This window comes from Pristiophorus japonicus, chromosome 11 (assembly GCF_044704955.1).
Source record: "Pristiophorus japonicus isolate sPriJap1 chromosome 11, sPriJap1.hap1, whole genome shotgun sequence".
Classification (NCBI taxonomy): domain Eukaryota; kingdom Metazoa; phylum Chordata; class Chondrichthyes; family Pristiophoridae; genus Pristiophorus; species Pristiophorus japonicus.
The window spans coordinates 148538480-148552074 of record NC_091987.1 but is presented as its reverse complement, the minus strand read 5'-3'; the positions used below and the strand labels follow the sequence as shown (position 1 = coordinate 148552074).

Here is a 13595-nt window from a genome sequence, read left to right as displayed (position 1 = left end):
GAGCGAGTGAGGGGGGGATGGATAGAGAGAGGCGGGGGAGAGTGTGAGCGGGGGGTGAGGGGGAAAGAGAGTGAGAGAGGAGGGGGGAGAGAGAAAGGGCGAGCGAGAGGGAGAGAGGGGAGGGAGGGAGAGAGAGAGAGGGGGAGAGAGAGAAGAGAGAATGGAGGGGAGAGAGAGAGAGAGAGAGAGCGGGGGAGAAAGAGAACGAGAGAGGAGGGAGAGAGAGAGGTTGGGGGCGGGTGAGAGGGGGAGAGAGAGAGAGAGAGAGAGAGAGAGAGAAGAGGGGGAGAGAGAGAGAGAGAGAGAGAGAGAGAGCAGGGGGAGAGACCGAGAGTGATAGGGGGAAGCGAGAGCGACCGAGGGGTGGGGAGAGAGAGAGAGAGAGAGGAGGAGGGGGGGAGAGAGAGAGGAGGAGGGGGAGGGAGAGAGACAGAGAAAGGGGGGCTGGGAGAGGGAGAGGGGGAGGGAGAAAGAGAGAGGGGGGGAAGAGAGAGAGAGAGAGTGTGGGGGTGGAGAAAGAGTGAGGGGGCGCGAAGGGGGGAGAGAGAGAGAGAGAGAGAGAATGGGGGCAGAGAGAGAGAGGAGGGAGAGAGAGAAGGGGGGGAAGAGAGTGAGAGTGTGAGGGGGGGCGGGACGGGAGTGAGTGAGTGAAGGGGGAGTGAAGCGGGGGAGAGAGTGAATGAGGGGGAAGGGGGGGAGAGTGAGGGAGAGAGTGAGGGGGTTAGAGGGAGAGAGTGAGGGGGTTAGAGGGAGAGAGTGAGGGGGTTAGAGGGAGAGAGTGAGGGGGTTAGAGGGAGAGAGTGAGGGGGTTAGAGGGAGAGAGTGAGGGGGTTAGAGGGAGAGAGTGAGGGGGTTAGAGGGGGGATAGAGAGAGTGAGTTGGGAAGGAATGAGAGTGAGGGGGAGAGAGCGGGGGGAGGTGGGAGAAAGAGCGGGAGATAGGGAGAAAGAGAGAAGGTACAGAGAGAGAGGGGGAGCAGGAGAAGGAGAGGAGAGAGAGAGGAATGGGGGAGAGAGAGAGGGGGAGAAAGATGCGGGAGTGAGAGAGATGGGGGGCAGTGAGAGAGAGATGGGGGGCAGTGAGAGAGAGAGAGGTGGGGGGGGAGTGAGTGAGAGATGGGGGGAGTGTGAGAGAGGGAGTGGAAGAGAGAGGGAGGGAGGAGAAGAAAGAGGGACGAGAGTGAGTGAGAGAGGGGGTAGAGTGAGAGAGGGAGGAGAGAGAGACGGGGAGGGGGAGAGAGATGGGGGGAGTGTAAGCGAGTGGGGGTGGTAGTGTAAGGGAGTGTGAGGGAGGGGGGAAGAGTGTGAGAGATGGGGAAGGGGGATGAATGTGAGGGATGGGGGAGCGTGTGAGAGATGAGGGGGGAAGTGGCGCGGGCGGAAGAAGAAGGGGGAGATGGGGGTGGGGAAGAGGTGCAAAGTCGGGGCGACAGTGAGAGTGAGGGTCTCTATCGCCAGGATGCTTTACTAACCTCTCTCTTTCCCTCTCTGTCTCTCTCCCTTTCTCCCCCTCCCCCTCTCTCTTTCCCTCTCTCTCCCCCTCCCCCTCCCCCTCCCCCTCCCCCCCCCTCGCTCTCAGTTGCCCCCGCCGTGTCCTTTACCCGCCCGGGCGATGCTAAACGCCTGTCCTGTGTCGCCACTGGATTTTACCCTCAAGCCATCGAGGTGACTCTGTGGAGAGACGGTGTGTTCCTCGCTGAGACCCAGTCCAGTGGGATCCTCCCCAACCACGACGGCACCTTCCAGGTCAGCAAGTGGACGGAGTTTGACCCCGAGGATCCGGGCACTTTCTCCTGTGAAGTGGAGCACGGTGGTCTGCAGAGGAAGGTGATCGTGTTTTATGGTAAGACTGAAGAGGATCCGGTCTCACTGTGTGAGCACAGGGTCAGTGCTGAGCTGTGTGAGGATCCAGTCTCACTGTGTGAGCACAGGGTCAGTGCTGAGCTGTGTGAGGGTCCAGTCTCACTGTGTGAGGGTCAGTGCTGAGCTGTGTGAGGGTCCAGTCTCACTGTGTGAGGGTCAGTGCTGAGCTGTGTGTGGGTCCACTCTCACTGTGTGAGGGTCCAGTCTCACTGTGTGAGCTCAGGGTCAGTGCTGAGCTGTGTGAGGGTCCAGTGTCACTGTGAGCACAACGTCAGGGCTGAGCGGTGTGAGGGTCCAGTCTCACTGTGTGAGCCCAAGGTCAGTGCTGATCTGTGTGAGGGTCCAGTCTCGCTGTGTGAGGGTCCAGTCTCACTGTGTGAGCACAGGCTCAGTGCTAAGCTATGTGAGGGCCCAGTCTCACTGTGTGAGGATCAGTGCTGAGTTGTGTGAGGGCCCAGTGTCACTGTGTGAGGGCCCTGAATCACTGTGTGAGGGTCACTGCTGAGCTGTGTGAGGGTCCAGTCTCACTGTGAGCACAGGGTCAGTGCTGAGCTGTGTGAGGATCCAGTCTCACTGTGTGAGGGTCAGTGTTGAACTGTGTGAGGGTCCGGTCTTACTGTGAGTGTCATGTTTGTAACCACAATGGAGCACCACTGTTTTACTGTATACACTCAATCTAGATGCACACCTTGACCACAAGGGGTGAACTTGTGGGAGACACTCCTTACCTGATTGCTCAGGTATATAAAGGGAGGTCCCACACAGGGTCATCACTTCTTGTGTACGGAAATAAAGACTTAAGATCACGGCGTGACCTTGTCCCCAGAATGTGCCTCGTATGGTTTCATACTGTAGAGTAAGGACTTTACATTGGCGACGAGAAACGGGAATTCACGACCCACGAGAATGGCCACCGGTAGCACAGAGAAACGGTACTGTGTTGGGGAGGACTGGGACGATTTTGTCGAGAGGCTTCAGCAAAGCTTCATTACCAAAGAATGGCTGGGGGATGCAGCAGCTGACAAGCGAAGGGCCAAAGATTTACGTGCTCATGAAGGACTTACTAGCACCCGAAAAGCCATCGGACAAATCCTTTGAAGAACTTAGCAAATTTATCAGGGAGCACCTCAAACCGCGAGTAGCATACATATGGCCCGACACAGATTCTACACCCACCGACGTCGTGAAGGACAGAGCATACCGGACTTCGTAGCGGACCTCCGGCGTCTAAGTTCACAGACGCCTGCAGGGGAGAGATGATAAGGGACTTCTTTATAGAGGGCATCGGTCATGCGGGAATCTTCTGCAAATTAATTGAGACCTTGGAAGCGGCGGCGTTGTTCGCTCAAACTTTCATGGCGTTGGAGGAAGAGACGAAAATAGTATACGCGCGCAATTCTGCCTCCAACGCAGTGATGGATCAGGGAGTCAACATCATCAATGCGATTCAGAGCCCCCCAGACAGCAATAGACCCCAGAGCAGGGCCTCAACAGAGACAATGGCAGGCTGAATGGACATTCACGCTATCACAGTGGACAATGCAGCCTGGGATGGGGCCATTGACACTCATTAGTAAGGTACTTAAGAGCAGTCAAAGGGACAGTCAGCGCTGAATGCCTGGCCATAGTCCCTTTGTCCCCAACAATGGAAACTTTAATTCATGCTGGAGGTGTGGGGGAAAACACTCAGCTAGATCTTGCAGATTCCAACAGTTTGTCTGCAGAACCTGCAATCTCAGTGGCCATTTAGCTCGAATGTGCAGAAAGCCTGCAGCCAGACTAATATATGAGGCATATGGACCAGAAGAGGGTTCTTTGAGGCAGGATGACTTTTGGGGCAAACCGATGGACGCCGAGGTTCAGCGGGTCCATGTGGCGAATATTCACAGTTCATACACCAAAACGCCACCAATGATGATGAGGGTTTTACTAAACGGTATCCCAGTACGCATGGAGCTGGACATTGGGGCCAGCCAGTCACTCATGGGCGTTCAGCAATTTGAGAAGCTATGGCCACTCAAAGCCAGTAGACCCAAATTAGCACGTATTGAGACACAAATACGGACTTACACTAAAGAAATCATTCCGGTGCTGGGCAGTGCAATGTTGGCTGTCACACGCAATGGGTTAGTGAATCGGCTGCCCCTCTGGATTGTCCCGGGAAATGGTCCCGCACTGTTTGGGAGGAGCTGGTTAGTCGAGATGAACTGGAAATGGGGGGATGTTCACGCAATGTCATCAGTGGAGCGAAGTTCATGCTCACAATTTCTACAACAATTCGACTCACTATTCCAACCTGGCGTCGGGACTTTCAAAGGCACTAAAGTAGTGATACACATCACCCCGGACACCAGGCTAGTGCACCACAAAGCCAGAGCGGTGCCGTGTGTGATGTGGGAAAAACTCCAGAGCGAATTGGACCGACTGTTGAGTGAGGGCATCATCTCGCCTGTTGAATTCAGCGACTGGGCGAGCCCCATCGGTCCCGTTCTAAAAGCGGATGGCTCTGTCAGGATCTGTGACGACTACAAGGCCACCATCAATCGGGTGTCCCTACAAGACCAATACCCGCTCCCGAGAGCGGAGGACTTCTTCGCCACGCTGGCAGGCGGCAAGCTGTTCACCAAGTTGGACCTCACTTCAGCCTACATGATCCAGGAACTGGCCAACGAATCCAAACGACTGACCACCATCACCACGCACAAGGGACTGTTCGCTTATAATAGGTGCCTGTTTGGCATTCAATCAGCGGCTGCGATTTTTCAACGAAACATGGAAAGCCTGCTTAAATCCATTCCTGGAACGATCGTATTCCAGGAATACATTCTCATCACGGATCGAGACACCGAGGAACACCTCCACAACCTGGAGGAGGTGCTACGCCGACTGGACCGGGTAGGCCTGCGACTCAAGAAGTCTAAATGTGTGTTCTTCGCTCCTGAGGTTGAGTTTCTGGGCAGGAGGGTTACTGCAGATGGGATTCGGCCCACCGAATCCAAAACAGAGGCAATTCGACGAGCACCCAGGCCCTGCAACACATCGGAGTTGCGTTCATTCCTGGGACTGTTGAACTATTTCGGGAACTTTCGCCGAACTTGAGCACGTTGTTGGAGCCGCTACACATGCTCCTACGTAAGGGTTGCGATTGGTTTTGGGGGGACTGTCAGGAACAGGCTTTGGATCGGGCGCGAAACCTACTTTGTTCAAACAAGTTGTTGACCCTGTACGACCCCTGTAAAAACTTGGTTCTGACATGTGATGCATCGTCCTATGGGGTTGGGTGCGTGTTGCAGCAGGGCAATGCTGAGGGTCAACTACTACCTGTGGCTTATGCCTCCAGGTCACGTGCTCAAGCAGAACGGGGATATGGGATGGTCAAGAAGGAAGCGCTCGCATGTGTCTATGGTGTAAAAAAAAATGCATCAGTACCTCTTTGGTAGGAAGTTTGAATTAGAGATGGACCACAAGCCATTAACATCCCTGTTGTCAGACAGCAAGGCTATCAATGCCAATGCATCAGCCCGCATGCAGCGATGGGCTCTCATGCTGGCTGCTTATGACTACTTCATCCGGCACTGGCCCGGCACTGAAAACTGCGCTGACTGGCCACCACCGAGGGGGCAGCTGAGCAAAGCGCTGAGATGGTCATGGCCGTCGATGCCTTTGACACAGCAGGCTCCCCCATCACAGCCCGCCAGATCAAAATCTGGACAAACAGATCCCCTCCTATCCTTGATTAAGAAATGTGTCCTGACTGGGGATTGGGCGCCCGCACACGGAGCATGCCCTGAGGAGGTCAGACCGTTCCACAGACGGATGGATGAGCTCTCCACCAAGCCGATTGCCTCTATGGGGCAGCCGGGTAGTTATGTCCCAGAAGGGCAGGGAGGCATTCATCAGGAAACTCCACAGCGAGCACCCAGGCATTGTGCCGATGAAGGCCATTGCCCGGTCACACGTTTGGTGGCCTGGTATCGATTCAGACCTGGAACACTGTGCGCAGGTGCACGACATGTGCCCAGCTGGGTAATGCCCCCAGGGAGGCTCCGCTAAGCCCGTGGCCCTGGCCCACCAAGCCGTGGTCACGCATTCATGTTGACTACGTGGGCCCGTTCATAGGAAAGATATTCCATATTGTAGTAGATGCGTACTCGAAATGGATCGAGTGCATCATTCTGAATTTATGCACGTCATCCACCACTGTGGAAAGCCGACGTGCGATTTTCGCAACTCATGGCTTGCCAGACATCCTGGTTAGTGATAATGGCCCATGTTTCACAAGCTATGAATTCCGGGAGTTCATGTTGGGCAATGGCATCCACCATGTCAGGACTGCGCCATTCAAGCCGGCCTCATTGGCCAGCGGAATGTGCGGTCCAAATCATTAAGCAAGGTATGCTGATTCAAGGACCCTCCCTACAATGCCGCCTATCGCGTCTCCTGCTGTCCTATAGATCCCGACCACACTCGGTCACTGGGGTCCCGCCCGCAGAGCTACTAATGAAACAGACACTCAAAACTCGGTTGTCTCTCATTCACCCAGTCCTGACCGACATAGTTGAGGACAAGTGCAAGTCACAAAATGAATACCATGACCGTAATTCGAGGGGGAGATGTATAGAAATAAATGATCCTGTATTCGTCCTCAATCACGCCATGGGGCCCAAATGGCTTGAGGGTACTGTAATTGACAAAGAGGGGAACAGGGTCATTGTGGTAAAACTCAACAATGGCCAGATATGCCGCAAACATCTGGACCAAGTGAAAAAAAAAAGGTTCAGCATCGACACGGAGGAACCTGAAGAAGACCATGAGATGGAGCTCACAACACCGCCAGTGAACGAGCAACAAGAGCAATCAGAAGAATGCACAGTCCCTGCGGTCAACCCGGACAGGCCGGAATCACCACAGGTGACAGACACTCACGTCAGTGTCCAACAACCAGAGCTCCAACTGCGGCGCTCCACGAGGGAGCGTAGACCACCTGATAGACTAAACCTATGATCCCAATAAGACTTTGGGGGGGAAGGTGATGTCATGTTTGTAACCACAATGTGACACCACTGTATTACTGTATACACTCAACCTAGATGCATACCTTGACCACAGGGGGTGAACTTGTGGGAGACACTCCTTACCTGATCACTCAGGTATATAAACCAGTTCAAACTGTCACAGGACAGAGTGGAGAGCACCAGTTCAAGCTGTCACAGGAGGGAGAGTGGAGAGCACCAGTTCAAGCTGTCGCAGGACAGAGAGTGGAAAGCACCAGTTCAACCTGTCGCAGGACAGAGGGGAGAGCACCAGTTCCAACTGTCACAGGACAGAGAGTGGAGAGCACCAGTTCAAGCTGTCACAGGACAGAGAGTGGAGAGCACCAGTTCAAGCTGTCACAGGACAGAGAGTGGAGAGCACCAGTTCCAACTGTCACAGGACAGAGAGTGGAAAGCACCAGTTCAACCTGTCGCAGGACAGAGGGGAGAGCACCAGTTCAAGCTGTCACAGGACAGAGAGTGGAAAGCACCAGTTCAACCTGTCGCAGGACAGAGGGGAGAGCACCAGTTCCAACTGTCACAGGACAGAGAGTGGAAAGCACCAGTTCAACCTGTCGCAGGACAGAGGGGAGAGCACCAGTTCAAGCTGTCACAGGACAGAGAGTGGAGAGCACCAGTTCAAGCTGTCACAGGACAGAGAGTGGAGAGCACCAGTTCAAGCTGTCACAGGACAGAGAGTGGAGAGCACCAGTTCCAACTGTCACAGGACAGAGAGTGGAAAGCACCAGTTCAACCTGTCGCAGGACAGAGAGTGGAGAGCACCAGTTCCAACTGTCACAGCAGAGAGCGTGGAGAGCACCAGTTCCAACTGTCACAGGACAGAGAGTGGAGAGCACCAGTTCCAACCGTCACAGCAGAGAGAGTGGAGAGCACCAGTTCCAACTGTCACAGGATGGGAGAGTGGAGAGCACCAGTTCCAACTGTCACAGGAGAGAGAATGGTGAGCACCAGTTCAAACTGTCACAGGACAGAGAGTGGAGAGCACCAGTTCCAACTGTCACAGGAGCATCCAATCATATCCCGGTAACTGCCCCCAAAGGAAGTGGAGAGTGGGAAATTGCACTCCGCTTCCATTGAGGGGTGGTAAGGCCAATTCTGCGGCGGGAGCAGGACTTCCACGCTGGGAGCTAAAATTCCCTGCCCCAGAAGGTTACCGCCCCCAAGATGGGAGCCTGTGCTGGGAGGCAGAGGGAAGATGAGGGGAGACAGGGGCGGGGAGAGTGGTGGAGGTGGGAGACAGAGAAACCCAGGGCAGGGGACAGGAGGGGCCACATTGCAGTGAAGATCTGGGGGGGCGAATTGTGTTGGAGGGGCGGGCCTGGGGGCTCTGTGCCTCGGTGTGGGGAGTGTTCAGAGTGGGGTGGACGGGTTGACTGCGCAGATGGCGATTGGTGGATGTGGTGTGGTTGGCGCCGCGGGGGCATGGCTCCGGGGTGGCCGGGGCTGGGGGCTCGACATCCGGGGGTGTTCGGCATTTGGGAAGGATTCTGACAGATCGGGGCGGGTTGCGTGCGGGGGGAGTGTTCCCGGTGTTGGGTGGGTCCGGAGCCGGGGCGGGGTGGGGTGGCACGCTCTTGGGATGGGGGTGGGCTGTTTGGGGCTGGGATTGGGGAGATACTTCTTCACTCGGGGAGTTGTTGGCCTGTGGGTTCTCTGCCGCGGAGAGTTGTTGATGCCAGTTCATTGGATGTGTTCGGGAGGGAGTTGGATGTGGTCCTTGCGGTTGGGGGGTGTGGAGGGGGCGTGGGGGTGCAGGCTCGAAGACGGTGCAGGCTCAAAGGGCCGAGTGGCCTACTCCTGCACCTATTTTCTATGTTTCTATAAAGGGAGGTCCCACGCAGGGTCATCACTTCTGGAATCCTGAAATAAAGAATTAAGGTCACGGAGTGATCTTGTCCTCAGAATATGCCTCGTGTGGTTTCATGGTGTAGAGTAAGGACTTTACAGTGAGCACAGCATCAGTGCTGAGCTGTGTGAGGGTCCAGTCTCACTGTGAGGGTCAGTGCTGAGCTGTGTGAGGGTCCAGTCTCACTGTATGAGCACAGGGTCAGTGCTGAGCTGTGTGAGGGTCCAGTCTCACTGTGAGGGTCCAGTCTCACTGTGTGTGAGGGTCAGTACTGAGCTGTGTGAGGGTCCAGTGTCACTGTGTGAGGGTCAGTGCTGAGCTGTGTGAGGGTCCAGTCTCACTGTATGAGCATAGGGTCAGTGCTGAGCTGTGTGAGGGTCCAGTATCACTGTATGAGCATAGGGACAGTGCTGAGCTGTGTGAGGGTCCAGTCTCACTGTGTGAGGGTCAGTGCTGAGCTGTGTGAGGGTCCAGTCTCACTGTATGAGCACAGGGTCAGTGCTGAGCTGTGTGAGGGTCCAGTCTCACTGTATGAGGGTCAGTGCTGAGCTGTGTGAGGATCCAGTCTCACTGTGAGGGTCCAGTCTCACTGTGTGAGCACAGGGTCAGTGCTGAGCTGTGTGAGGGTCCAGTCTCACTGTGTGAGCACAGGGTCAGTGCTGAGCTGTGTGAGGGGTAAGTCTCACTGTGTGAGCACAGGGTCAGTGCTGAGCTGGGATATTGCAGTGTGACTGGGCCCGGTGTATACTCGGGACATTACAGTCTCACTGGTTGTAGAGTCCCCACGTGTGACTCACTCTCTCTCTCTGATTCTCTCTGCAGTGTGGCAACCTGTCTCCCAGGTCCCTGTTGTTGTCGGTGTTGTGCTTGGGGTCCTCGCGCTGCTCGTCATTCTCACCATTGTGGCTGTCGTCATCTACAAAAAAAAAGGTAGCAATTGATCGAAGATGTGTAGATCCCCATTAGGGTGGCAACTGGGCAGGTCCTCACTGGGGGGGAGGGGGGGACTGGGCAGGTCCTCACAGCGGGGGAGGGGCAGGTCCTCACTGGGGGAGGGAGGGGGGGACTGGGCAGGTCCTCACAGCGGGGGAGGGGCAGGTCCTCACAGGGGGAGGACTGTGCAGGTCATCACTGGGGGTGGGGGGGGGGTGGTCAGGGGGAGACTGTGCAGGTCCTCACTGGGGGGAGGGGGGGGACTGGGCAGGTCCTCACTGGGGAGGGTGGGAACTGTGCAGGTCCTCACTGGGGGGAGAAGAGGACTGGGTAGGTCCTGAGGCGGGGGGAGGGGGCAGCTCCTTACTTGGGGGAGGGGGCAGGTCCTCACTGGGAGGAGGAGAGGAATTGGGCAGGTCCTGGTTGGGGGGAGAGGCACGTCCTCACTGTGGGGAGGGGGGACTGGGCAGCTCCTCACTGGGATGGGGAGGTGGTAGTAGGGGGCAGAACAGGGCGGGGCAGAACAGGGCAGGTCCTCACTGGGGGGACTCTAGGCGCAGGAAGTGGGAGAGGAGAACGGGAGGTTGGGGCATGTGCGTGAGGTTATTGGGGTGGGTGTGAATGGGGGTCCCAGTGTGTGGTGTGGGGCAGTTGGCGTGTTACCATCTCTACCTTTCGCTCGGCGTTTCCTGCTCTCTCCTCTCTGACTGTCAGTGTGGCGACACTAACCGAGGGCTCCTTGTTTTACAGCTGTGCAGAAGACCGTCTACAATCCAGCAAACAGTAAGTTTACCATAACGGGATCTTCACTTAACTGTGTGGGTGTGTCGTCCTCTGTCTGTCTAAAGGCGGGTGCATGTCTCTCTGGCGTGGATTGGGGGGCGGGGGGGGGCATGTCTGGAGGGAGGGCTTGTCTCTGTGGGTGCCGTGTCTGGCGGGGGTGCATGTCTGTGTCTCTGAAGGTGAACAATTATTTAACACCTCCTTCCATTAACAGCTTCTGATACAAGGGAATCCTCACCAACCTCCTCCGCCAGCCTGAGGTATGAATATTAGTGATCAATAGTGTCAGCGGATTCTTCACTGGGCTATTGACTGGGATATTACAGTTGCTGTTTACTGTATACCCTCGCGGGGGGTCTCTGAGCCCTGTGTGTGTGTGTGTCTCTGTGTAATGTGTGTGTGTGTGTGTGTGTGTGTGTGTGTGTGAGGGGCGGGGGGGGCAGTCTGTGTGTGTGTCTGAAATACTGGCGGGGGATTCTGAGCCCAATGTCTGTGTCTCTCGGTGAATAGATGTTAAAGGCTATGTCATAGAGTTCAACACTGAGCGATGAGACAGTCCGGCTGGAGATGGCGGTCCTTTACAGTGAGGCTGGAGATATTGGGGGTGGGGGGTAAACACTTCTAACATCTCAACCTGGACGTGGCTTCCTGTCAGCTGCTCCCTTTCATTATTTCCTGAAATTGGTCAATGAGGTTTTGTATATCTTCCCCCAGGATTGATTACTGCTGGTGTTTGGTGGGGTCAGCTGGGCGGCGGGGGTCCAGTCTGCTGGTTTTTATTGCTGGTGTTTGGGGTCTGCTGGGTTTTATTGCTGGTGTTTGGGGTCTGCTGGGTTTTATTGCTGGTGTTTGGGGTCTGCTGGGTTTTATTGCTGGTGATTGGGGTCTGCTGGGTTTTATTGCTGGTGTTTGGGGTCTGCTGGGTTTTATTGCTGGTGATTGGGGTCTGCTGGGTTTTATTGCTGGTGATTGGGGTCTGCTGGGTTTGCCTTGCTCTGTAACCATCTATTCTTTTCCCCAGTGACATCAGTCCACAGTCAGCGGGAGGAGTTGGAGAGAGAATTGGGGATGGTAGCTTTTCATCGCAGTGATGGCAATTGACTGGTGATGGCTCTGGCTCTGGATGACCCTGTTTAACTGTAGCGCTGGGGGTTGTAGGTATTAAACCTGTGTGTTTTCTGTATTGGTGATTTCAGCTTTGATCTGTTTATACTGCACACACTGTATGGATGTCTGTCATGTATTTCACCATCTTGCAATGACTATAAGTATGTAACTGTAACTCATGCATACTGTACCTGTACCCTTGTAATGTACATCCTGACCACAGGGAGTGAGCTCCTCACCTGGGCTTCCAGGTATAAAAGGGGAGGTCCCACCGAGGATCAGCACTCTTTAGTCCTGGGAATAAAGTGAAGGTCACAGAGTGACCGTGTCTGATATATCAATGCCTCGTGTGAGTTTGTAACAAGGTGCAGAGACGCAACAATGTCAAATTTACTGGTTTCACTGCGGGGGCTTGTTTTCATTGTTGCTTTTTACATGTTAAATCCCTGGGATGAGGGAGCGGATTCCATGGGAGATTGACCCTGATCTCCATCTCACCCCTACTCCGTTTCTGGTTTGATTGTCAGATGTGCTAACTGGGACTGTAGCAGTCCCGCGCAAGGGGGTGGAGATGGCAGAGGGTGTGTCTGAGACACTGTGGGTCGGGGGGTGGGGGAGGGGGGCGGTTGGGGGCTGATCTGATCATGGACTCAGCTCCACTTCCCTGCCCGCTCCCCATAACCCTTTACTCTCATCACTCAAAAATCTGTCTATCTCCGTCTTAAATATATTTAAATGACCCAGCCTCCACTGCTCTCTGGGGAAGAGAATTCCATAGATTTACAACCCTCTGAGAAAAGAAATTCCTCCTCATCTCAGTTTTAAATGGGCAGCCCCTTATTCTGAGACTTTCCCCTATGAGTGGAAATATCCTCTCTGTGTCCACCTTGTTGAGCCCCCTCATTATCTATGTTTCAATTAGATCACCTCTCATTCTGCTGAACTCCAATGTGTATAGGCCCGACCTAGTCAACCTATCCTTAAAAGTCAACCCTCTCGTCTCCGGAATCAACCTTGTGAACCTTCTCTGAACAGCCTTCAATGCAAATATATCCCTCCTTAAATACGGAGACCAAAATTCTACGCATTACCCTGTACAGTTGTAGCAGGACTTCTCTGATTTTATACTCTATCCCCCTTGCAATAAAGGCCAACATTCCATTTGCCTTCCTGATTATTTGCTGTACCTGCATAATAACCTTTTGTGTTTCATGCGCAAGGACCCCCAGGTCCCTCTGTACTTCAGCACTTTGCAATTTTTCTCCATTTAAATTATAATTTGCTTTTCTATTTTTTTTCTGACAAAGTGGATAACCTCACATTTTCTCACATTATATTCCATCTGCCAAATTTTTGCCCACTCACTTAGCCTGTCTATATCCCTTTGCAAATTTTTTGTGTCCTCCTCACAATTTTCGTTCCCTTTGATGATCTTTGTATCAACAGCAAACTTGGCTACATTACACTCGGGCCCTTCATCCAAGTCATTACTATAGATTGTAAATAGTTGAGGCCCCAGCACCGATCCCTGCGGCATCCCACTAATCACTGTTTGCCAACCGGAAAATGACCCATTCATCCCGACTCTCTGTTTTATGTTAGTTAGCCAATCCTCTATCCATGCTAATATATTACCCTCAACCCCGTGAACTTTTATCTTGTGCAGTAACCTCTTATGTGGTACATTATCGAATGCCTTCTGGAAATCCAAATACACCACATCCACTGGTTCCCCCTTATCCACCCTGCTCATTACATCAAAGAACTCCAGCAAATTTGTCAAACATGATTTCCCTTTCATAAAACCATGCTGACTGCTTGATTGAATTATGCTTTTCTAAATGTCCTTAATAATGGAGTCCAGCATTTTCCCAATGACAGATGTTTGGCTAACTGGTTTTTGTCTGCTTTTTTTAAATAGAGACATTACATTTGCAGTTTTCCAATCCGCTGGGACCGCCCCAGAATCCAGGAAATTTTGGTAGATCACAACCAATGCATCCACTATAT

General features: G+C 53.8%; 1 protein-coding gene across 1 annotated transcript in view; it reads left to right on the top strand.

The window, feature by feature from the left end:
* Positions 1-11920, top strand: part of LOC139275614 (major histocompatibility complex class I-related gene protein-like) — an 18748-nt gene extending 6828 nt beyond the window's left edge. Inside the window, exons 3-7 of the mRNA XM_070892786.1 lie at positions 1579-1842; positions 9585-9692; positions 10446-10478; positions 10693-10738; positions 11500-11920. Of these exons, the coding sequence (XP_070748887.1) occupies positions 1579-1842; positions 9585-9692; positions 10446-10478; positions 10693-10738; positions 11500-11569 (521 nt within the window). The 3' untranslated portion in view covers positions 11570-11920. The remainder of the gene's footprint in view (positions 1-1578; positions 1843-9584; positions 9693-10445; positions 10479-10692; positions 10739-11499) is intronic.
* The last annotated feature ends 1675 nt before the right edge of the window (positions 11921-13595 follow it).